Source organism: Megalops cyprinoides, chromosome 5, assembly GCF_013368585.1.
Source record: "Megalops cyprinoides isolate fMegCyp1 chromosome 5, fMegCyp1.pri, whole genome shotgun sequence".
In the NCBI taxonomy this organism is placed as follows: Eukaryota; Metazoa; Chordata; class Actinopteri; order Elopiformes; family Megalopidae; genus Megalops; species Megalops cyprinoides.
The window spans coordinates 26,559,765-26,583,508 of NC_050587.1; the positions used below are offsets into that span (position 1 = coordinate 26,559,765).

The 23,744-nt window shown below is 42.2% G+C and overlaps 2 protein-coding genes across 2 annotated transcripts; one reads left to right on the forward strand and one right to left on the reverse strand.

Annotated features, from left to right (window-relative positions):
• Positions 1–1,608: 1,608 nt before the first annotated feature.
• Positions 1,609–11,059, reverse strand: LOC118777713 (sushi domain-containing protein 2-like; the record flags this gene model as incomplete). The annotated part of the gene is made up of 14 exons (XM_036528828.1): positions 1,609–1,672; positions 2,015–2,114; positions 3,070–3,246; positions 3,424–3,702; positions 5,002–5,253; positions 6,140–6,298; positions 6,938–7,081; positions 7,344–7,612; positions 7,906–7,991; positions 8,066–8,267; positions 8,629–8,803; positions 9,282–9,449; positions 9,770–9,918; positions 10,860–11,059. Coding segments are annotated over 14 exons (2,424 nt in total), but the record flags the coding sequence as incomplete, so codon positions are not given.
• Positions 11,060–13,359: 2,300 nt separating this feature from the next.
• Positions 13,360–21,798, forward strand: LOC118777714 (ankyrin repeat and LEM domain-containing protein 2-like). Its single transcript, XM_036528830.1, has 13 exons — positions 13,360–13,550; positions 14,650–15,069; positions 15,409–15,603; positions 15,979–16,172; positions 16,645–16,833; positions 16,953–17,075; positions 18,002–18,065; positions 19,211–19,392; positions 19,655–19,761; positions 19,936–20,126; positions 20,351–21,113; positions 21,319–21,450; positions 21,564–21,798. Exons 2-13 carry the CDS (start codon positions 14,658–14,660, stop codon positions 21,745–21,747), a joined length of 2,736 nt encoding a protein of 911 aa, XP_036384723.1. The 5' UTR covers positions 13,360–13,550; positions 14,650–14,657; the 3' UTR covers positions 21,748–21,798.
• The last annotated feature ends 1,946 nt before the right edge of the window (positions 21,799–23,744 follow it).

Consider the following 23,744-nt stretch of genomic DNA (forward strand, 5'->3'; position numbering starts at 1 on the left):
TAGCTCAGCAAAGTTGACCCAATACCAAACTTTGATTCCGTGGAAAACCTGGTAGTTTCACACTACCCCATACTATCCTTCACTACTCCACACTGTCACACACTACCCCACACTGTTTCATACTACTCTACACTGCCCCACACTACACCACATTGTCCCACATGACCCAACACTGTTCCACATGTACCCATTACTGTTACACTCTGCCCCACACCACCCCACACTGTACCACATTTTCCCACACTGCCCCACACTCCTGGCCATATTTCCAAGCTGCCCCGCAATGGTACCCATGGGAGATATGGACTGGAGGTAGTGTCTTCATGTGGCGAGGCCTGTCCCACCTGAAACAGCATGGTCTGCATTTTGTGAATCCTGTTACATCATAAACTGCACGTTGGCCACAGCTCTACAAGAGCAGGATCACAGTACTCTGCTGTGTGCTTCAAATAGCACAGCACATGCGTGGAATACCAGCACCTGAATGGAGGAATTATTACTGCAATTCTCAACCCCAAGAGATCATGTGGCATGGCCACATTACTTAGGTCCATGTTCAACCAATGGGGGTGGGAAGCCCGTCACATCACAGTCCTGAAACGCCTTCTTTTGTCTGAAAATCCAACCTAAGGTCAACAGTTTGACAATCCAATCTACAGTGCAACAATTCCCCAACTTCATTCCATCTACACTAACCATTCCTAGACACATAATTATACCCCCATATACACTCTAACCATCCTCCAATCTTGCAGTGTAGAGCTTAAAAAGTAAAGAGGAAAGTGTTTCATTTCAGATTTTATTTACTGTATTTTTTGTTAGTGCCTGCCTTTGGAGAATGTTCATATAAAATCATATAAAATCATTGTTCATGTTTTTTATAAGTGCTTTAATTAATTTTTATGTGAACTCATAAAAACATCATCTGAATTTATAAATACAATTTTGCAAAAACAGTATAAATACCTGCAAACTTTAAAACAGAAGAAACACAAAACATAAAATATTCTATATTATTCTATTATTATATTATTTATACTATTATATATAATAATTTATATATTATTGTTATATTATTATACCTGTTATACTATGTTTCTGGTATTCAATGGTACTTTAAGGATAAGCATTCACAGAACTGTTTTAAATCAATAAAAACAGACATTTTGTAGGTACTGTTTTCATATTTTCAGTCTGCCATGTATATGTATTAAGTCTTCCTCAGCTTGTCAAACACTGATTTTCAACAAGAAAAAACCCTTCCTTACATTTCAAAATACTACATACAGATTTGTTTAAACAAGATTCTTGGCAGTAAGTAATTCAACTAAAAATGAACTAAGCTACCTTAAACACAGTTACACACAGCCCATGTTCATGGCTTCAGTACACCCACTCAAAAAAAAAACTCACTTTTTCCTGTTACTCTCTGTAGTATGCCACATGGGTCACAGAACAAGTCAAAATATAGAACAGCCCATCTCTGAGAGCTTCCAGGATATTTCATACAGTCACTGATTCTCAACATGTTTTCTGCGCAATAATCCTTCAAGCAGAGATCTTGTTAAAGTGACGTTATTCCCCATGGACACCAAGCAGCCCCCAGCCTTAAAACTGCACTGTGGTGGGAGCTTCACTTCCGATGTCCTTCACCTCCACGTGTTCTGTCTCTCTGAGAGGGTGCACAGAAACACAACAGTGGTAGAAAATTTCCCTCAGTAAAGACAGCTCAATAAGAATGGGACAATAACTGCATGCGAAAAATAAACAATGCGCCCTTGCATTTTATGTAAGCCAAATTTTAACTTCAATCACAAAAGTACCAGAAAAATGTAAAGTTTTTAAAGTTATGAAAGGAAAAACCTTCAGTTGACTTTTAAAAGTTCTATTTTACTACTTTTTAATGTTAGTTTTAATAATTAAGCACACACATGCAAATACACAAGATACACAGATGGTCGCTGTGATGCACACATGCATACATACACACCAGTGTGCGTAAACACTGCTTTACCTGTGTTTCTTCTTTCTGCTGTGGAGAACAATCATTGCTACCATGGTGGCCAACACCAGAGCTCCAATCACACTGCCCAACACAATGCCCAGGGTGTTATCTGAAAACACACAGAATCATACCTCTAACCTCCTTCAGTGTACACCTGACAGCACCTTCTCTGGATAGATCTCACACCATTATAAGGAGGTACTATTTCCACAGTGAGAGTTATTAATAGATAGAACACCCGACCAGGAGTGGTAGGGGAAACAGTGACCTGTAGAGTGTTAAGACCAAGTTTGAGAGAGCTAGATCTAGACTATATGCAAAATGACCATCCTAGTTGGGCTAAGTGGCCTATTTTTGTCAAATAATTTTGTTCATATAGTCCATATACTATATAGCTCATACTTAATTATATTCTACTCTGGTGCAACAATAGATAGATACACCACCTGATGTATGTTGTATGTTTGATACTGGCTGACCACCATTTGTACATTTTAATTGTATTATTGTTCTGAAATCATTATTCTAGCTAAATCACTACACTGCAGACAAAATTTGCTGTGCTAGATTAAATCTGATTGATCAATTGTGTGCACATTTGATTGATTGATTGATTGATTGATTGATTGATTGATTGATTGATGTACACCATGGCTATATGTCAGTAGACTGTAATATAAAAGATTGTAGTGTCAGACTATGCCACTACTAGAGGAATGAGGAGGAGAAGGGACAGAAGGCAAAACACTGTCCCCTGTTGACTGAAAGTGCACTCTACAATGGAGAGACAAGAGACCAGAACCAGGCCTTGCATTTGCGGTTTCATTTTTGTCTATGATATGATTTTGATATGACAGATACCCTTGCAGCATATAAGAATGTCCTACAATTCAGGTTAATTTTTTGTGAATCTTTCATTAGATCCTATGGACAGCTTCTAATAAATTCTCAAAGCACAGATGCTTTTCCAAAGATGGTAATGATAAAATAAGAATCAGACATGAATTTGGGAGAAGAAAGGTTAGATTGTATGGTATAATCTCAGCAATGACGCCATGGCATACCAGACACACAGTGGGCAGGGTCACCTGACCACTGTCCATCCACCTGACAGGTGCGCACTCCTGAACCAGAGAGGATATAGCCAGCATTGCAGGAAAACTTCACCACTGCTCCCTGAAGGTACCTGGTCCCCTCCTTCCTGCCATTGGTGGGTGGCCCCAGCCATCCGCAAGACACCACTAAGAAAACAATCATGTTCTCCATTTTTAAGAAGATCTTATGAAAGTAGTCTTCTCCCCTTTAATAAAGCAACTTTCATATTTCACTTCAATAATAATAATAATAATAATAATAATGATAATGTCCAACACTTAGTTTCAACTTTATTTCCACACAGGAAAGAAAGGGAGGAATACCAGGCTGCAGGGCTTCCACCAGTGACTCGTGGCTTTGGAAAGAGACTCTAGTGGCCTTCCCCACCTCCAGGCTGCGGGTGATGAGGGTGTCGAAGCTACAGAAGTGAGAGCCCTGTCCAGCACAGAGTTTCACCACCTCACCATGGAGTGGGTCGTCCGGGTTTTCAGGGACAGAGAATACAGGAAGGAAGCTGGGGTCATGCTTGGGCCCAAAGTAGTAGGTGTTGAGCAAATATTCAGAGTCGTATGTGAACAAGGATGTTTCATTCACAATGGCCCCTGCAAGGAAACAAAAACTAGAGTTCACATTTTCCAGTCAGCATAAAGTAGAGTAGTGGTTACAGCACTGGGCTCTTGTACACTGATGCTGAGCATCTGAGTCACAGGTGAAACACTATACTTGTGTCGTTAAGCACTGGGTTCACTTCAATGTATATAATTTACATGTTTATATGTATAATGAATAATTTTCAATTCACTGTAAGATACTGATGCATGAGAAAATAGCCCACTTGAATATATATGGGATAACAGGAAAAAAACTGAAATGGCATCATATGATCACAATATGACACATAGTCTTAAGATGCAGTACAATAAGTAGTATGATAAAGATATATGAATAATGCAATATGTCTGGCATATTGGAACAGACATTAATTGTATGAAATATATTCTGTGCAACAGGCAGGCTGTTTGTTTGTCAGTCTGGGAAGTTTGGAAGCTGAGCACATTCAGCTTTGTAGGGATGTTATGATCAGCAGTCTCTTTTCAGAGGGAAAGGGAACGGCTGTGATTCTGTGCACTCTGCAAGTTCCAGCCAAGCCAAAATTCTCACATGATTGTCTGATTTGTTTCTGCTGACATTAAAATGAATTGAGTGGCAACTTAGTGAATTTAGCACATAAGTGCCAAATGTGCTGCTGTTTGATATATTTAGTAACATGCTGTTACAATAGAGAATGGTTCAACTAACCACTCCTTCTCACGTGTGTTCATGAATGTATAAATGTGTCAAACCAAAGATCAACGTTTAGTGAGTTCATTAAGCATAGGGGGGGAAAGTCCAACATTATATGGTTGTGTGCTCTGACAGTGGAAGCCTGCCCCTAAAACAGTTTCCCCAAACACTCAGAGTGACACCTCACAGATTGAACCATTCTACAGTTTCGACCTTAATGTATGATTGTCAGGATTCTTAACATTAAGTTACTGAGGGGACATTTTACACTTTTTTCTTTACCAATAAAATGAGGACATTTCTACCACTCAAGGGCAAATTGTTTTTATGATACCTTATTATATGTAAAAGTAATATGTCCAGTAGCAACATATATTGAACAAACCTCATTGCTTCTGATACTATCAAAATACTATTATTCTCTGTTAGCAACTCTTTATTTAGCTTTATTTATGCTATTGAATTGGTGGGTAGATATGCAGGTTTTTGACTATGTGATGATTGCGTGATGAATGGTGCTCAACAATGTGTTAGTGTGACTCTTGGCTTTCAGCAATTTTACTGGGTGACTGTTGGATCTCAGCAATGTGATTAGATAATGGGTGGTGTGCACTCACAGTCTGCTCCAAATCTAAACAGGTCCTGTGCTGAGTCCGGACTTGGGGGCAGAACGGTTCCATTGCTGGTGACTAGGTCATCATGTGGGTCATTATTCATCCTGCCCAGCAAGCCGACCGTGTGGTCCTTAAACTCCTCTGGCAGTAGCACTGTGGTAGCCAAGTTCCCTGCTCTCACCCGCACCTCCACTCCTGCTCCTGAGGGGAACATGACGGTCACGTTCTGGGGGACCGGGGAGAAGACGAACACACCTGGAAGAGAGAAGGATTCGTATCAGCTTTCATACTCTGTTATCTCTTTCAAACGTTTATTCCGCTAGGAGCTCTCTGGCTTTACTTCTTGACCTCACATGTGATCTTCTTATCTTTCACATTATACTGCAAACAAGGGTATCTATATATAAAAATCTATCCATATGTGTATCAGTCTATAAATGCTTATAAATTCCTTTCTTACCGTATCACCACTTTCTTATCTTTTCATTACCACTTTCATTGTATTTAAATAAGCCTCTGATAAAAGTGCAAAGGTGAATTACACAAATATACACAGTCCAGGGTGGGGATGGGTGTGCTGCCTGCAGTAATGTAACCCAAGAGCCACAGCCACGCAGTTGTAAAACAACAAATTTAAAATTAAACAGAAAAAGGGGAATCTGAGGAAAATGTAAACTCAAAAATGCCAATATAAAAGCAGTCAAAACACAAAAACCTAAGTCCTCTTTTAAGCATTTAAACAAAACTAAACCAAACTATACTCCTACTCCCATTTCTAAATATTACTTTTCCGCCTAGCTTGTTATCAACTTCATAGGCATCTTCATGACAAAATACAGCAACTTCTTCCTCTTTTTTCTTCTCTTCTTTCCATCTCCCTCCCACTCTCGCTCCCATATAGGCAGAGAGCTTCTTCTATGCTGGGCTGATTTATTAGTTGGCCCCGGCTGGTTACCAGTTCCCTCCTCAGGAGCAGGGAAGTTGTCCAAGCGGCCAGGAGATGGTAGCATTTCACCCACACCGCAGCTCTGACTGTCCAGCCACCACAGTGTAAGCCATCACTCCACATGCCAATCATAGCAGTCCTGCACCCATGAACAGGTGTGTCACAACAGCCTAAATCAACAACAGGAGTCCTTACCTTTCAGATCCATCCAGTTCTGCTCAGAGAAGGACAGCACGTGCTGGTTCCGTAAAACCTCCAGGTGACCTGGCTGGTTGCCGAGACGAACTTCGATGACATCAGAGTTCTGCTCCTTCATAGCTACCGCTGACAGCTTGGTTGCCTTCGCCAAGGTCCCTAGGTAATCATTTATAGATTTATACCTACTTACGTGCACACATTTGTGTAAGAGTAAGTGAATATTTGTTTTAATGTGTACGTAAGATTGAGTGTGAATTTGTGTAAGAATGATGGAGTGTGTGTATGTGTGTGTGATACAGAGATACAGATCAAATGAGAGAGCGGTTAAATGATGTATGATTGTGTACATGAATCAAGTTGGAGCAATGTTGTCATCAGTCATGTTTATCCCATGCGTTTTGCTTCTTAAACACTCCGAATGCAGGGTCGAGTGTGATGAACTCTGCGTATGAGGAGAATAAAACCCACTCCGGGATGCAGACGTACTACTGGGATCGGGCCATGGTGAGAACAGTGACAGACTCTAAATAAGACTGTTTTGCACAATTTAAAATGAGGAAACTTACATAAAATAGACAGTTTTCCACAATTTTCACCTCCACAACCTGTACTGCCATTATGTTTCTGAAGAAAGGAGGACTAAGTTAAGACTCTAAAGATGGAAATGGCAGTTACGAGCTGACCTTCCTCTCCCCATTGTGATTAGAGACTGACCACACTGCTCTGTGGAATACAGGCTGATATGATGGTCCAGGGCCTCAGAACTTCAGTGCGGAATAATTGAAGGATTCTCACCATTCTCCAGTCGGACCGGCTCAGTCCTGCCCTGAACAGTCAAGCCTCTTTCTGGGGAGACCATCAGGCTGTACTCCCCCTTCCCATTAAAGGAGTACCTGGTTCCATCAAATGTAATAAAATGGGGGTCACCAAACACCACACCTGAGGAAACAAAAATATTTTCATAAACAGAGATAACATTGGTCTCTTTTCTTTAAAATTAAAGTTTATGTTTGAGCTCACAAGCGACATTATGACTACTGATTCCATTGCTTTAATTCAGGTAACCAGATTAGTCCTTCTGCTTTACAGTAGAATCAAAGAGCAGACGCAATGCTGAAAACATTGAAGTGGCATCAGAAAATAGGCTCACCAACATCAGCACCACCAAACAACTACACCCACCCCTGAGACGCCGCCTAACCTGCTTTGGGCGCTTTGTAGGTCCTGCAGTCACTGGAGGGCCGGTGGGTAAAGTAATAATGGCAGTTATCAGACCACAGGCAGCAGTAGTAGAAACTGAGGACATCATAGATCCAGTGGGAAACTCCAGGGACCCTGGGGGGCAGTCTGTAAGGGGGGGACCCCCAGTCGTGCCCCCGATCTGGAGTGCTCCCCCCAATGGAGTCGGCTGTCAGCACCTGCGTTCCTGTGCTGTCGTAGCAACACTGCTGCCCGGCCGCATACCTGGGACTTCAAAACACACAGACACACACTAGTGTGACACACAACCCCTTTGCTCTCAGACATGAAGCATTTGGGATGTTTCTTAATGTACAGTACAGAGCTTTGATTGCTTTACCCATAATTGTGTCACTGGTTAGACAATTTGCAGCAATGACCTAAGCTCTGTGTAGTTCTTCTTAAACTATCACTGCAGTTGATATATGGACATACCCCAGAGCTTGCAGGGAACTAAGAGAGATCTGATTAATGGCTGCTGATATTGTGCACCTATTTCACTAGTGAAATATGGTCTCACTCACCTGGCCTGTATGGCTCTCACACAGTGAACACAGCCGGGATGGTAGGTGCACACACTCCCCTTCTCTATGTCACAGCCATAGTCAGTCTGCAGAATGAAGAGGGGTTAAGAGTATCTAGCTGAATGGTGTTTTAACTAGACCCATGACTAACGACACTTACATGGAACCTGCCGGTGTCTGCACGCGCTTGGGCCAGGGTGCATGGGCAGTCGATGGTCTCGCTCAGGAAGTCCGGCAGCCTCCTCTCCAACTCATCCCACTTCAGACACTTGTCCAGTGCCCAGGAGGCGGAGTCCTGTCTGAATCTGTCCTCCAGATGCCAAGCCAAGGCGTGATCTTCAGTCCAGACAGCTTGAACGTTCCTGCAGCATCAGCACGGCTTATCTTTAGAGCCCATCAAGGAGCACAGCTTATCAGCGGCTCTGATCAACAGCTATGCTCACGTGGGAAAACCACAAGCTTTCAAAAGCACTCAAACTGTTCACATGCAAGACCTCTGTCTTCATCATCACAGACTATTTCTTGACTTCAATTTAATTTCAAGGGAAAAAAAAAAAAGATTTTAAATACAGGGGTCAGGTCACATCATTAAAAAGATTCAGACATGCAATACATGTACAGTATTTTTTAGGCTCTAGATGATGGATGTGTTCCAGTATAATACACCTCTAAAAGTACAGGAAAGACAGATTACTCAGTACTCGATACAGTGTTATTCCATACCATTCCCCATCAGGGTGTGAGCTGGAGCTCACTCTTAGGCAGCCTAGTTCCCAGTCAGAGAAGGGCTTCTCTGCTGATTTTGGGACAAAGCTGAACTGGCCGTTGTTGGACAGGTTCTTTCCCAGTGAGTACAGATACTTCCACTCTGGGAGCCAGGAGTCTGAGTAGGGCTCTCCTGTAAGACAGTCATAGCATGCTATCATGCAACGCAGATATACCAGATACACCATGCATGATGTCTGCACACCTGACATAAGAACATTAAAACATTGTACTAATGCCACTCACCTGTCTTGGCTCATGATTTGCCTATATCAAAAATAATAAAATAGCAATACATTTTATTTAATGCACTCACTGTGCATTAAATTAGAACAGTAATACCAACAAATACAGCTATAGCAAATAAGTAAGAACAGATCTGAAAACAGAATTTAAGCCATGTGTTGAATATGTATGCGTTACACAGTAATGGGGACTGCAGTAAGTGATGATCACACAGAAGCTGCAGAGTAGTGTTGACCATGCAACGTCTGTGGAGTGAAATGGCAATCTTTCAGGGGCTATAGTGACAATCATGTAGGGACTACAACGCTACGTGGAGCTGATTCAGTGACACCTTTCAGGGATGATCACATGGCTGTATTACTGACCTGTCTCTCTGTATCCCCATAGCTCCACATTCACCCTGTCCGCTCTGACATGTGAAGTGTTCCATGTCATGTTTAGCACACCCCCGACATTGGGAGTTCCGTAGTACTGCCATTTTGTGGAATTCTCCAGCGTGGCTTTGAAGTGGGGGTCCAGCTTTCCTGGATGCACTGTTGAGATGAGAAGTGCAAGCAAAAAAACAAATTGCAAATTGATCTGTTTTTAAGATGTATTCACAGCATGATATCTTCATTGTATATTATACTGTACATACTATAAGCATTTCTATATATCGTACATTCTAGGGCCTGTATTGTTTCACAAATAAAATCAGCCAATAATCAGATTGTTTTGTGTTAGAGGAAACAGTCTTTATGGGGCTGCTAATTATTTCTTTTCTGATGATTATGTTTCAAAGCACGAAAAACTTTGAAAATGTTATGTTTTCTTTGTATTTACTACTTGATATTTATATGGTATTTATTCTGACCTGATAGCCAAGCCCCTTCTCTGCTGAAAGTCTCTCCATCAGTGGAGATGTGGAAAGGAATCCATCCAGTTTCATACAGTAATGGTGAAATACAGTGACCTCTGCCATCTCCATCAACATATCCCACTGTTTTGATTTCACCATTAAACCTGCCATACAGAAACACACCCGTGTCCTTTGTTTATGATGCAATGCCTTCATCAGAAAGGAACAAAAATCCATAGATAAATAATTCATTTAAAGCACAGAAAAGCCACCTATCTTAAAAATAACACTAATAATCAGCAAAAATCAGTTGCCTGTGTTTCATGACAGCTATCAACACCTGTATAATGTATGTGACATCTACTTTGGCGAAGCTCACCACCACAGCCCCCTAAGCAGTTCATTAATCCCTCCCGTTTCCACCACCACAGACCTGTTATTAAATTCAGAAGGGAGATATACTCCCCTAGCTGGCCAGCAGAAAGTCCTCACTCTTTTTCCCTGTTATCATCTATTAGTGAGGCTCCTTCTGAGCTTTGCACACTGTTTTTTAAGGGTAGTATGCTGCAGTTTAATGACCATTGCTGCACTACAGAGCAGTCACTGTAGAGAAGACTCACTGATCAACATTACTGTACTGTAGAGAAGCAAATGATTTACATAAATATAGATTGTATTGGAGTCACTGTTGAAAATAATCACTGATCTTCTGCTGTAAAGATTAATCATTGATCAACATTCCTGTACTAGAGCGAAGATTCACTGATATATGTGTAAGTTGTTATGTTAAGAGACAGATATACTGATACGTAGGTAGGTAATTAGATATTGAATGATATATAGATCAAGCTTCATTGCTTGATTTATTTAACAGTATATTTAACAAGGTTAGGCAAGTAGCTGCACAGATATGGAATTATTAGCACTGTCCCTGAAATATAGAACCATTGTGGGTAACATTACCACAGGAGGAGTATGTGCTGTCAACAGATACCTAAATGGATGTGTACGTGATAAATATCTTTTTTAAGAAGTCTTTTTGTGCACTGGTGATTTCCAGGACAATTGCTAATCAAAAGGGTGTTTGCTGCGTTATTTTTCCTACCGGCAGGTCAGATTGGCATTCTGGTCAAAAGTTGCATTGAGGACCATGAAGTCAGTTCCTCCAAAGATTGTCCCTGAATATGGAGACACCTCCAGGCAGAACTGCCTGTAATCCACACAGCAGGTGTGTAGAGAGCCGCATGTCGGATGGCAAGAGCACGTCTCAAACCTCTGCCCGCAGCCTCCTTTGCATGTTTGTGCTGAAAGAGAACAAGGTATACATTATTTACATTGCAGTAAGACTTAAAAATAACACATGTTCATGTTGTAGCTGTAATAATAATCCATTATGTTTTACTCCCATTGCATGTACAGAAAGGGTGTCCCTAAATAAAAACAGATTTATTACTTATCTCAATACTTCAAGGGTTATTTCTCCATATAGACTTTGTTCTCAAACTAAAATAAATTTATTTTCAGACTGAGTCATAGGGAATCTTATACACCTGTTATACGGAGGTTAACCACATAAGATCAGTACTCTTCAGAGTATTACTGCTAAATGGATTAAAAATCACATACACAGTGGTAAACTTCACTCACCCGATAACTACAATGTTGCCATTTTAATTTTACACACATATGTGCACAGATGCAGTATTAGCTATGCAACCAAACCCTGACACGCATTTAAGACATCAATTCCCACAACTCACCTGCAAGCTTGGAAAATAATGTCATCAACAAGATGATTTTCAAAACAAGGCACACATCCTTTCCTCTGTGCTCCATTTTCAGATAGAAATTGGCTTTCTGTTCTGTCCGATGAGGTTGAGGTGTAATACAGTCTGGATTTCAAGAAAACAGAAGCATTTGAAAAGTGCAGAGACTGTGCTTTGGCATGAGTACAGTATGATTAACCACACTGCTTACCTCCCACGAGTGGTTTTAAATGAACCAGTATTGCGCCACACAGCCAAAGGTCTTTCTTCCTGACACAAGGCACATGCAGGATTGCCCTCACCTGACTCACCTCACGGCAGCTGTCTGAACTTTGCAGTCACAGTGTAACGTGGTACTGAATAGGAAACCATAGCTTTGGGGTTAAATTGTCAAGAATCCATAAACAATGGTTATTTTAAGTGGAGTATACACCAGGATGTTATACAATGAGCAAAACTACACTTAATAAAGACCTTGGAGCATCAAAAACTCCAAAATAGCAACATAAAAAAATGTATAATAGCCCAAGAAGGCAAACAATTACATGAAACACAGATGAAAAATGCAAGTGCTTCCACAACACATAAAGGTGTCCATCTAATTGTGGTATGGAATTTGGTACTACCCTCTCATCTTTTCAGTGCTTAATTACCTTTTTATTTCATGCTGTCAGGTTACTTTTTTATTGTGTAAATGTATCCAACTATATATCTGTAGTTAGTCTGCATGTGAAACATGCCTATACAATTGCTGAATATCAGAATGACTAATGTCATTGTCCATGCAAGAAATTCAACTTATCTCCTCATACAGCTAGATACCTTCTAGGTTGCTTTAAATATATATATATGCTCTGTTGCCAATGCAATCAAATAGCCCATTTTGAATAATGCCCTTTGTAGCCCTCACTGGGCTAATTTATCTAGCGTGCCTTTATTGATCTGGTAAAGATAAGGTAAAGATACACATCCCCTTCTGCTCCACTCCGCTGCAAGGCCCTGGCTTTGAAAAAAAAAATGAATGCATGATATTCCATTATACTTACTTTCCATTAGTCCATTTCTTTTAAACATTTCAAAGTTTCACAATGTTCAAAATTACAAAAAAAAAATGAAAAAGGCAAAGATGACATTAGTTTCTGACACCTTATCAACATGCAATACAAAGTAGATATTAGCGCAGCTTTATTTGCATCTTGTTTGTGTTTCAGTCTACCCGCTTCACAGAACTTTATTAGAACTGCCATTACTCCCTCACTTTACTTGTTTGACTGCCTGGAAGCCAGATTAATATCTAAACAGCCAAGCCCAGTTGCCAGTGAGCTACATTCATCTTCAAGGTCATGTGAGCTGCATGTCCTGCTATTTATTAGTTACTGCACTATGCAAATAATTAGATGAATTCATGCTCAGGATATGAAAGGTTTTCAAAATCAGTGTTGTGCAATTTCACTTCTCTTCACCTCATTTGATTGTTCTTCATATTCACTGAGCATCCACTATATTGCTCAAACGGTCAACATCATTTAACCTGCATAAAATCTAATAAATCTATTAAATCTAACATTGTTTCCCAAAACAATTCCATCTGTGTTTTCTGGTTCTGCTGACTGTTTGACTTTAAATGTGTGATACATTTAATCTTTTTTAATGAGCAAAAACCTCAAGTAACCTGAGTGAAATACACATCTTATGTAAATTCATTTTCTTACCCAGGTGTTTTACCTGGTGGCATGACAACATTAATAAGCGCTTTTATTTCGAAATGCGCACTCCTTGTGGACACAGGAAGTGAAAGCTCGTTTCAGTCCTTTCTAAAAATGGTTTATTATTTTAGACTGAAGGCTGGGAAGGCGTGAGGAAAGCGCTATAGATACAGCAAAGCAAATAAGATCTAATTTACCAGAAGCAGGAATTCTAGTCCAAGATTAGCAACAGAAGTATTTCATTAAATCCAGACGAAATAATATAAATGTGGGTGGAATAATTTTGGATCACACCGCAACAGATTTGCAGCTGATATAAAACTGGTAAGTCCCTTCAAGTTTCCTCCCACTTATAAATAACTAGCATGCTAGCGAGACGTTAGCGGAGGTTAGCTGTTCCTCCAGATTAGAATTTGCTAGCTAGAAAGATAGGTCGCTCGTTAGGTTCAAAAGAGCAATCTTGTCATTTTTAATACTGCTAATACGGATCCATTGTATTCTGTATGTTGTCCTTTCCTTGTTGGGTCCTATTGTTGATCTTTTCAGATAGCTTCTTGCTAAAATGTAAAATACAGTAGATTGACTAGCTAAATTATTGTGGAGATTAGGCAATCTCATAGAGTCTAGCAATAGAAATAATGTTAACATTAGTATTTTGCCCGTTTCCTATGCCATGGCGTCCAGTTGTGTACATGTAGCTGGGTCTCCATGGAGTTGGCATTATTTTACAACTTTGTGTCCTAAAGTGACGAAATGTGTGCTTTGGTCATAAATGTCTTCTGCTGATTCGAGAGTTCATCCTGTCTGTTTACATGTGCTTCAAAATACGGATTTGATATTTTAAAAGTAAAAATTGTAAAGTTTAATTGGAGGCACGCGTATTACATGCACACTGAGGATGACAAGCAGTCTTGCCTCTCCCCGATCCCAGCTGACTCACTTCAGAAGAACTCCGTTTCCTCTGTAGTCGTCTATGGAAAGAAGGCGGGGCTGTAGTAGCAGATGTTCTGTGGAGCGGTGCATTGAAAGAGTAACGTTAGTGTATTTTACTGGTTTATTCCAACAGGAGTGGAGTTAGACTCTTTTGAAGCTATTATGAAATGTTGACGGGGACGCCATGACGCCAGTTGTCCGACTTTTTGAACCGCCGGTCCGTTTGTAATTTTGGTTAGGGGACCGGAGTTTTTTCCACTTCTTTTGTTTGCATGCATTTCAGTTTCTTAGCCACACGAGGTCGATATAGCCTCGTTTCCCATGCACCACAAATACTTATTTAATCCCCACAAATTAATCGGATTTGTATATATCTGCACAGTAGGTTTGTTTGTTTTCCACATCGGCATACCGGGAGTGGGCAGAATTAGCACTTAGTGTAGCCTAGCAGTCATGTGTTTGAACTAGTGCAAACCTGCTCTTCCATGAGGTAAAAGCATGGATTCTGTACTGGAACGGCTGGCTGCACTGAGTCCAGATGAGCTCCGGGGAGAACTCATAAAGGCGGGTCTGAAGTGTGGACCAGTCACAGCTACCACCAGGGGCCTGTTCGAGAAGAAACTGGCGCGGGCTATTCAAGAGAAGCAAGGAGCGGGCAGCAGCACCTCAGAGACAGATTGTAGTGCACCCCCTGGCCTGGGACAGGTGGAACAATTGCAGGGTGACCCACAGGCACCCAGTAAGGAGGGGGACCTGGGGCTTAATCCACCTGAGGAAGAGGCTTTGACCTCCACTGTGGACGAATTGGGCTCCCAGGCAGACGGACAGAGCCCCCACACGCCCCCTCAAGGCTCGCCCCCACTCTACTATGGGGTGTGCCCGCTTTGGGAGGATGGGGTACCCAAAAATGGTGAGTCTGTCCATGCAGAGGTACTTCATTCTCTTGTAGAATCACAGCACGTTTTCATTTTATCCAAGAAAACGGACAATTTTTTTGCATTATTGCAGCCATGCATAAGCCCATCACTTAGATTTTTAAATTTAAATGCAATGAAGTACCTGTAGATTATGTGTGGGTGTCAGTATAATATGGATGTTTGTATGATTTGAGTGTCTGTGGGTATGCTGTGAGTGTACGTGGGTGACAGTATTTTGTGGGTGTGGTGGGTGTCAGTGTAATATGGGTTTGCTTGTGATGTTGAGTGTCTTGCCCTGGGATTGGAATTCACTCTCTGGGGTTTCATTTCAGATAAGGTCCATGTATTTACAAATAAGAAACAGGCTCTGAAGGCAGCGAGGAATATGAAAGGAGCTAGATTCAAAGGCTTCCCCAGCCAAGAAGAAGCAGAGAAATTTGCCAAGGGGATTTGTGATTACTGCCCCTCATCAAGCAAACCTGAGGCAGATGTGTCTCCAGAGAAACTGGATGTGGCACACCACAAGGGTAGGTTGAGTGTAATCCATTTTGTAATTTTACTAAAGTAATATTGTGCATTTAAATTTACCATTACTACTTGGTGCCATAAACTGATGAGTTGACCAGTGAGTGACCTGGCTTCTTGCATGTTATATACTAACTATCTGAAAGTATTTTTGGGGATTGTGACATACGTATACAGAGCACTTTGGTTTTATTAGGGCTACTGACATGTTTGCATAGCTTTTGAATTTTGGTTTCGTAAAGCATCAGTCTGACAGTCAGAAAATCCATGTGGTCCTAGTATTCTAGTGTTTAGTTGTGTCTTGAAAATAAGCAGCCAGAGTTTCACCATGCTGGAGAAATCACCTTGTAGCATCTGTGGTACTCTTGTCACTGCAGACAGTGCCCCCCCACTGGGGACAGAGGCTATTAACAGGGAACGAGCAAACAACTTTCAAACGCCACGCACCCAGGATCTAACAGCCAAACTGAGAAAGGCTGTGGAGAAAGGGGACCAGGCAGCCTTTAGTGATCTGGTCTGGAGCAATCCCCGCTACCTGATTGGCTCCGGAGATAACCCCACTGTGGTTCAGGTTTGGCTGTCATGTACTCACCATAAATAAAATATCACAGAGTGTGATATGGAAACTTCAAGTACATAGTGTAAATCAACATGATTCTTGTCCATTTAAACTAGTGTCATTTTGGCTGTTTTTGGTCTGTTTACTTGTACTGTATAGGTTGAGTCATCTCAATAACCTGGTTATGAAATAACTATTGAGCTGGAAGGATGTTTTAAGCTTATATTCCATAATATGTTAATAATTGCATTCTGTGCACTCATTTATCACTCTCACTAAGTTTGCAGTGTTCCAAGAAAGAATATGAGACTCAACTACCAGAGAGAATAATTTTTCCCTGTATTTGCATAAAAGTGCCTAAAATATTGGTAGCAGAATTGACACATATGGTGTCACTGACCAGGTTCTCCAGAACAGTGGAAAACACATTCCCCGTAACCGCCCTGCAGAGATAACAGAAGCATGATGGTGTGTGGGTTTTCAGGAGGGCTGCCGGTACAATGTCCTGCATGTGGCTGCCAAGGAGAACCAGGCAGGCATTGCCCAGCTGGTCCTGGATATCCTGGAGAACCCAGAGTTCATGCGGCTGATGTACCCTGACGACCAGGAGACCATGCTGTTGGAACGCATCCGCTACATCGTGGATCTGTACCTCAACACCCCCGACAAAGCAGTGAGTCTGCGTCTCTCCGGTTCTCTCTTGCTGTCCTGTATTACTGTAATAACACTGCTGCACACTGCACATCTGAAGGAGTGGTGGCCACTGCAACGTCATGTCTCCTGTGTCTCCAGAGCTGTGAAACACCACTACACTTCGCTTGCAAATTCGGCTGCCCAGAGGTGGTGAACGTTTTGTGCTCCCATCCAGACACTGACAAGAACTGCAAGAACAAGTATGGGCAGAAGCCTTCAAGTGTAAGTCGTACTGAGTATCAATGGCAATATCATACTGTTTTTGAAATAGCAGCAATAATAGAATCTGTTTTTGACCACTAAGATTTATGTTTTATAATTTCAGTCTTGGGGCCTGAACATACTTAAAGAAATCCTCAGAAAGATTAATCTTCAAAAAGGCCAATTAAAAGCATACTTTCCAAATGGTTGAGATGTGACCAAACTTGACCTTTTACACAGAGGAATTACACTTGTTTCTGGTAGAATTTGAGTCAATAGTATTGTTTTACTATTGTGTAACCACCTATGTATAAATTAAGTCATTGATGATCATACTTTTCCCCATTGAATTAATATTAATGTGGAAAATGGTCAATGTTTCTCACACAAAAAGTTTTTTTTATATAAAAAAGGAGATGTCACAAACATAAAGAATTTATAATACATCAACATAAAATGGGCAGAAGTAAAAAGGAATGAAAAGGTTAGGTTATAAGGATTCAGATAGTTAAAACCAAGGCATAAAGCCCTTCAACCATATCTCCTTGTTCTGTCCTTGGTGTCTTTTCATTATTCACAAGCTCCACTCAGTTATTTCATCAGTTTAATTGGAAATTGTAGCTAATCAATTAAAATTAACCAGTTACTGAATTCCTGAGCAAACATTCACATTCCCCTGCTTACAGTCTGACCTTGGTGAAACTGATGGAAAAAGCTTACTTATTGTATGGTTTGAATAAAACTACAGCACCCATCAAAAGCAGTGACACACATTCATGCTTTTTCCACTCAAGCTTTCTCAGTTCCCTGTCTACTTGTCACCTTGTAATCATCTTCTGAACAAGGACTACCACAGTTAAATCATCATGGTCTTACATAGTGTTCCTGTGGTCAGAGGTTGTAATTGCTGTAGGTTTGGGTTCAGTTGTGGTTTTGATTTTTGACAGGTGATTTGTGAAAGAAAAAATAAGTCCCAGGAAATCAGACAGAAGATCAAGGACTATTTAGAAGGTAAATACAAGTGGCACTGTTGCAGTCCTGGCCTACTGCTGTGGCAGTGCTTCTGCTTCTGTGGGAATGTCCTGTTGTGGGCATGTTCTGGTGTGAGAGTGTCCTGCTACAGCAGGACTGTTCTGTTGCTGTGGGAGTGTTTTGCTGTGGGAGTGTGCGGTGGGAGCGTTCTGTTGCTGTGGGAGTGTTCTGTTGCTGTGGGAGTGTTCTGCTATGGGAGTGTTCTGCTGTGGGAGTGTTCTACTGCTATGGGAGTGTTCTGCTATGGGAGTGTTCTGTTGCTGTGGGGTGTTCTGCTGTGGGAGCGTTCTGCTGTGGGAGTGTTCTATTGCTGTGGGAGTGTTCTGCTATGGGAGTGTTCTGTTGCTGTGGGAGCGTTCTGCTGTGGGAGTGTTCTGCTGTGGTAGTGTTCTGCTATGGGAGTGTGCGGTGGGAGCGTTCTGTTGCTGTGGGAGTGTTCTGTTGCTGTGGGAGTGTTCTGCTATGGGAGTGTTCTGTTGCTGTGGGAGCGTTCTGCTGTGGGAGCGTTCTGCTGTGGGAGTGTTCTATTGCTATGGGAGTGTTCTGCTATGGGAGTGTTCTGTTGCTGTGGGAGCGTTCTGCTGTGGGAGTGTTCTGCTGTGGGAGTGTTCTGTTGCTGTGGGAGTGTTCTGCTATGGGAGTGTTCTGTTGCTGTGGGGTGTTCTGCTGTGGGAGCGTTCTGCTGTGGGAGTGTTCTATTGCTGTGGGAGTGTTCTGCTATGGGAGTGTTCTGTTGCTGTGGGAGCGTTCTGCTGTGGGAGCGTTCTGCTGTGGTAGTGTTCTGCTATGGGAGTGTGCGGTGGGAGCGTTCTGTTGCTGTGGGAGTGTTCTGTTGCTGTGGGAGTGTTCTGCTGTGGGAGCGTTCTGTTGCTATGGGAGTGTTCTGCTATGGGAGTGTTCTGTTGCTGTGGGGTGTTCTGCTGTGGGAGCGTTCTGCTGTGGGAGTGTTCTGTTGCTGTGGGAGCGTTCTGCTGTGGGAGCGTTCTGCTGTGGGAGTGTTCTGTTGCTGTGGGAGTGTTCTGTTGCTGTGGGGTTGTCCTGTGCAGTGAGATTGTCCTCTCACTGCACAGGTAATCACCTTTGCTGAGCTGTGGTATATTGATTCTCATCTTTCTCTGACACAGATAGGTGTTACATACCCTTACTAAGGGCCACAGATAACTCCTCTCAGCCTGTGATTGGAACTCCCTTGACACATGAGCCATTGGAATGCATTCCCTGTCCACCCATGCCCACACCAACAGGAAGTCCCACAGACCCTGTGATGGCAGTGAGCGCTTTTGCTGGCCCACTTAGTCCCTCAAAGGTATCTTCATTTGTTTTGATTTTAGTTCTTGTTGGATTTGTTTTGTGAATTTCAGTCATTTCTGGTGAGAGTGTATGTTTAGTGGATACAGGTCAGTGGTTGCATTTAGTAGAGTCAGGCAAGTGGATGTGTTTGGTGTAGAAAGGTCATAGATTTTGTTTGGTTATGACAGATCTGCAAGTGTATATAGTAGAGTCAGGTGAGCGCATGTGTTCAATAAGATATTTAACACCACCACTATGGACTGACACGTGTCTCACAGGCAGAGGAGTTCCGTAGGATGTGGAAGACTCCGCCCCGGCATCGGGCGAAGGATTTCCACTGCATCCAGAAATCAGACCCAGACCGTGGAGCAGAGCGTGTTGGCAGGTATGTGGACAGAATCCACCATTAGGCATTAAATGTACAGAGGCATGAGAAAATGGCATGGAACTTAGCTCCATAATTTAAAATTTCCCACATTGTGTGTAAATTGTGCATGTTGGCAGAGGCTCACCAGCTGTAGCAGCAGTTGACTGGCACTGTGCTGGTCATCCCCCACAGGGAGCTCGCCCATGAGCTCGGCCTTCCCTGGGCCGAGTACTGGGACTTTCTGCACTGCTTCCTGGATCTGTCCTCGTCAGAGGGGCTGCAGAGGCTGGAGGAGTATCTGAGCGGGAAGGATGTCAGTGAGCATTCCCAAGAAGAGAACGAAGACAGTGACACCAGCAGCCAGCTCAGAACTCCCTCTTCAGGTAACGGCCATTTCTGTAAGGAAAGCAACCCCCTACACTGGTAACGGCCTCTTCCACACATAACTTCCGCTTCCATGGGTAGTTTGGATAGGTAATCCGAGCTGGTGATGTGTAGGACCTGGGGAATTCTCCCATCACGCATGGTGTGCTGATCACCACCTGATTTGCAGTGTGAAGTGTGAAAAACATGCCCTTAGACTGAAATGTGCATGTTTTCTTTGCAGGAAAATCAAAAAATAAGTCCAACTCCATCTCTGTGGGGGTTTTCTTGGATGAGGAGGGTGAGGTCAGCTTGGAGGAGATGAAAAATAAGCAGAAGAGTGCTCTCTCGACAGACCCCTCTGTCAGGGTGACTGAGGAGGCCGCAACGAGGAAAGTGGCAGAGAGCAATGTCCTCACAGACCAGAAGCGGGACCTCCTCTCCCCCAGCAGAAGCTGTGTTGGCCTCCGCTCCAGCAGCGATTGTCCTCCAAACGAGGAGCAGTCTAACCCCGAGTCACCCGGCACATCTCCACCCATTGTCTCCAACCTGATGGTGGAGTTTGAGCGGATGTATAAGGAGGGCTCTCACTCGGGACACAGTGAGAACGGGGACCCCTCCGCTTCAGGTGTGCTGTCTCGAGGTAGCCAACTCCTGCTGTCTGCCACAGACAATGCTGTGCTGGAGCCTGGAGACCTGGATCTGAGGGGTGGCGGCTGTTGGGGGAGTGAGAGGAGAGACGCAGAGCTGGAGGAGGAGGGCAGGTCCAGGTCCAGCTCCAGCTCAGAGGAGTACTTCTCAGCCAGTGAGGACACAGACATCCCAAGGACAGCAGTCCTGGGTTCGGGGCGAGCCATCAGTGCTAACCCTCGGTCCTGTTACCTTGGAGGGCAAGATCTGAGCAGCTCTAGTTCCTGCAGCTCCTCCTACAAATCCACAGAAAACTGGCAAGAAGACTTCATACTAAAGACTCCATCCCATAGCAGAACGACTCTTTTCATTGAAGGGTAAGTTGAGCAGAATCAGTCAATTCCTGCAGATCAATTTAGGCAGAATTACTGAAAAACTGGAAAACCAGTAACCTACTTCTGCTAGGCTCTACAGAACAGAACAGTTGCTACAGCTGAAGTGGTTTGGAAGGATTTCTTCACATTTTTGTTGAGTAGAATGTAACTGCTTCACTGGCATCTTTACTGGTGCTATTTCTCCCAGGGACTCTCCTTCGAGACTGGACAGAGAAGTCCTGATGGCGTTGGAGGCCATAGAGATTGACCCTCAGACGTATCCCAGCATTCATCTGTGGAAGAGCACAGTGCAGGCCTATCCCTCCACAGAGAGAAAGAGGTGGGTGAACATGTTGAGTCAGCACACCCACTAGTGTTATGCTTTAGGTTAGCTGTTAGCTTTAGGTTAGTATGGAGAAAGGGGAGGAGTATGATGATGATGATGTTTTTCAGCTGGCCAAGCCCGCAGGGGGTGAAAAGCACTTCAGACTCACCCTTTACTGGTGTCCATTCAACACCCAGAAGGTTTGGCCCTGCCCAGACTGCAAGCTCACCTGACTTCACCAGCCCCCATCGCTACAGCACAGCCCATGCCAGTTCCGTCCAGCACACTTCAGCGAGGACTCTGTCATTATAGTGCCTCGAGTCTGATCGCCTGACACAGCACAGCTCTGCAGCAGGGATTACATTATAGTGCCCTCTGTCTGCTCACTTGCTATTTTTCATTCTGTTTTATTTGTTTTTTTTTATGCAACAAATACATAAAAATACCCAATGCAGAAGAAGTGATTGAAGGGAGAGAATGCATTCATAGAAATATAATCATAATGACAGTAACACTTTATACTTTAGTAACACTTTTTACTTTGTATTGCACCCTTTATATTTACTTGCAAAACAAAGTGCTTGGAGACAAAAGACAACTGTAGAAACAGTTTTACCACACATAAAATGATTGATTGGACCAGAAAAAGTCCAATCTAGATGAAAAAATGGATTATGGGCAGCAGCATAGCATAGTGGTAAGGAGCAGGGCTTGTAACTGAAAAGTTGCTGGTTTGATTTCCCATTGGGGCACTGCTGCTGTACCCTTGGGCAAAGTACCCAACCCAGAATTGCCTCAGTAAATATCCAGCTGTATAAATGGATAACATGTAAAAACTGTAACTTATGTAAGTTGCTCTGGATAAGAGCATCTGCTAAATGACAATAATATATATTTTTTTAGAAGTGACCTTATTTTCACTATATTTCTAAATGACAAAAGAGACATTTGTAATGTTTTTAATTTGATTTCACACTTTGCTTAGATTCTAGGATTACCCCTAGATTTGTAAACTCAGAAGTCAGTGTCATAATGTTACATACTGGATCTAAGCGAAACATGGATCGCTCTCGCTGCCTCTTTGAACCAACTAGAGGTGTTTCTGTTTTGTTTTCATTCAGCTGAAGATTTTGTGACAAGTTTTTATTTCAGACAGTCTGTTAGAACTCCAGTGGAAAAGATTTTCTCAGGCTTTGCAGTTACAAACAACTGGGTTTTATTGGCATAGCTATGGAGAGAGACACCATTATTATGAATGACTACGAATCATTAAGGAGAGCATACAGTGAAAACAAAGGGCCTAGAATTAACACTACAAGCAATTGACACTACAAGCAATGCTTACTTGACTCAGGCACTCCAAAAGCAGCAAAGACTTTTCAGTCAGTAGGATAAGATTCAGTCCCTGTTAAATCTGTTTCAGATAATCCTACTGTACTTTCAAGTCGATGTAATAATTTTTTTGTTATTCAGGACACTAAGATGGGCAGCAACTGCATTTGTTGCAAGTCATCAACCACTCTGTAGTGTCATGCAAATACTGATTAGAATTACTAGAGAATGAGATATTGGCTGTGTTGTTTAAAAATATTTCCAGGTCCTTTATTAAGAAAGGGTTGGTTTTAAATGGGTCTAAACTCTAAAAATAGACACCCGTTAACTGAACTGGTGTGTGGTTTGCGCTGAAATTTTGCTGGTGTGAAAGCAATGCGCTCTATTTACAATGACCATCTATGGTATCAGTTGACAGTGGTCTTCTGTTGATGACATACCCATCATCAGATTTCTCCTAAAGTTATGACTCATATGAAAGCCACATATCTATGATGCATTGTTTCCAGAAGCAGTGTTCTCGGTGCATGTAACATGAACGAATCAAGGGTTATTCATTTTCACTAATGTTTGCTATGTTTTGTTTTACCCTCTCTAGTTTGACTACTTCTATGTTTGCGATGTCAGCACAGTGTGTGCATCGTGGTACCCACCAGGAGGAAAGTTTTTTCCTGATCCAAATATATGAATCTATAAAAACACTTCTGAAACTTCAATAATGTTTGACAAGCACGAAATATAAATTATAGGACTCATCACACATTATGGTAATCTGGTGTCTAAGTTAGATGTATATTTTCTGTGTATGTGGAATGTTGAGGTATAAAATTTCTTTTAACGTTAATGGTGCCAGCATCATTAGCATCTAACTTAAGTAAGTGTTGATAATACAGGTTTTAAAAAGCATTTTTAAAAAGCAAATTGTGTGAAATTGTGAGTAATATCATTTCTCCATGGTTCTGTGTATTTTAAAGGAA

Bases quoted from the DNA above. Each gene is read 5' to 3' on its own strand.
- LOC118777714 (XM_036528830.1), top strand. From the start codon at position 14,658: ATGGATTCTGTACTGGAACGGCTGGCTGCACTGAGTCCAGATGAGCTC. The intron at 19,393-19,654 runs GTATCTTCATTT...CGTGTCTCACAG, and splicing joins GCCCACTTAGTCCCTCAAAG to GCAGAGGAGTTCCGTAGGAT. The intron at 21,114-21,318 runs GTAAGTTGAGCA...TATTTCTCCCAG, and splicing joins ACGACTCTTTTCATTGAAGG to GGACTCTCCTTCGAGACTGG.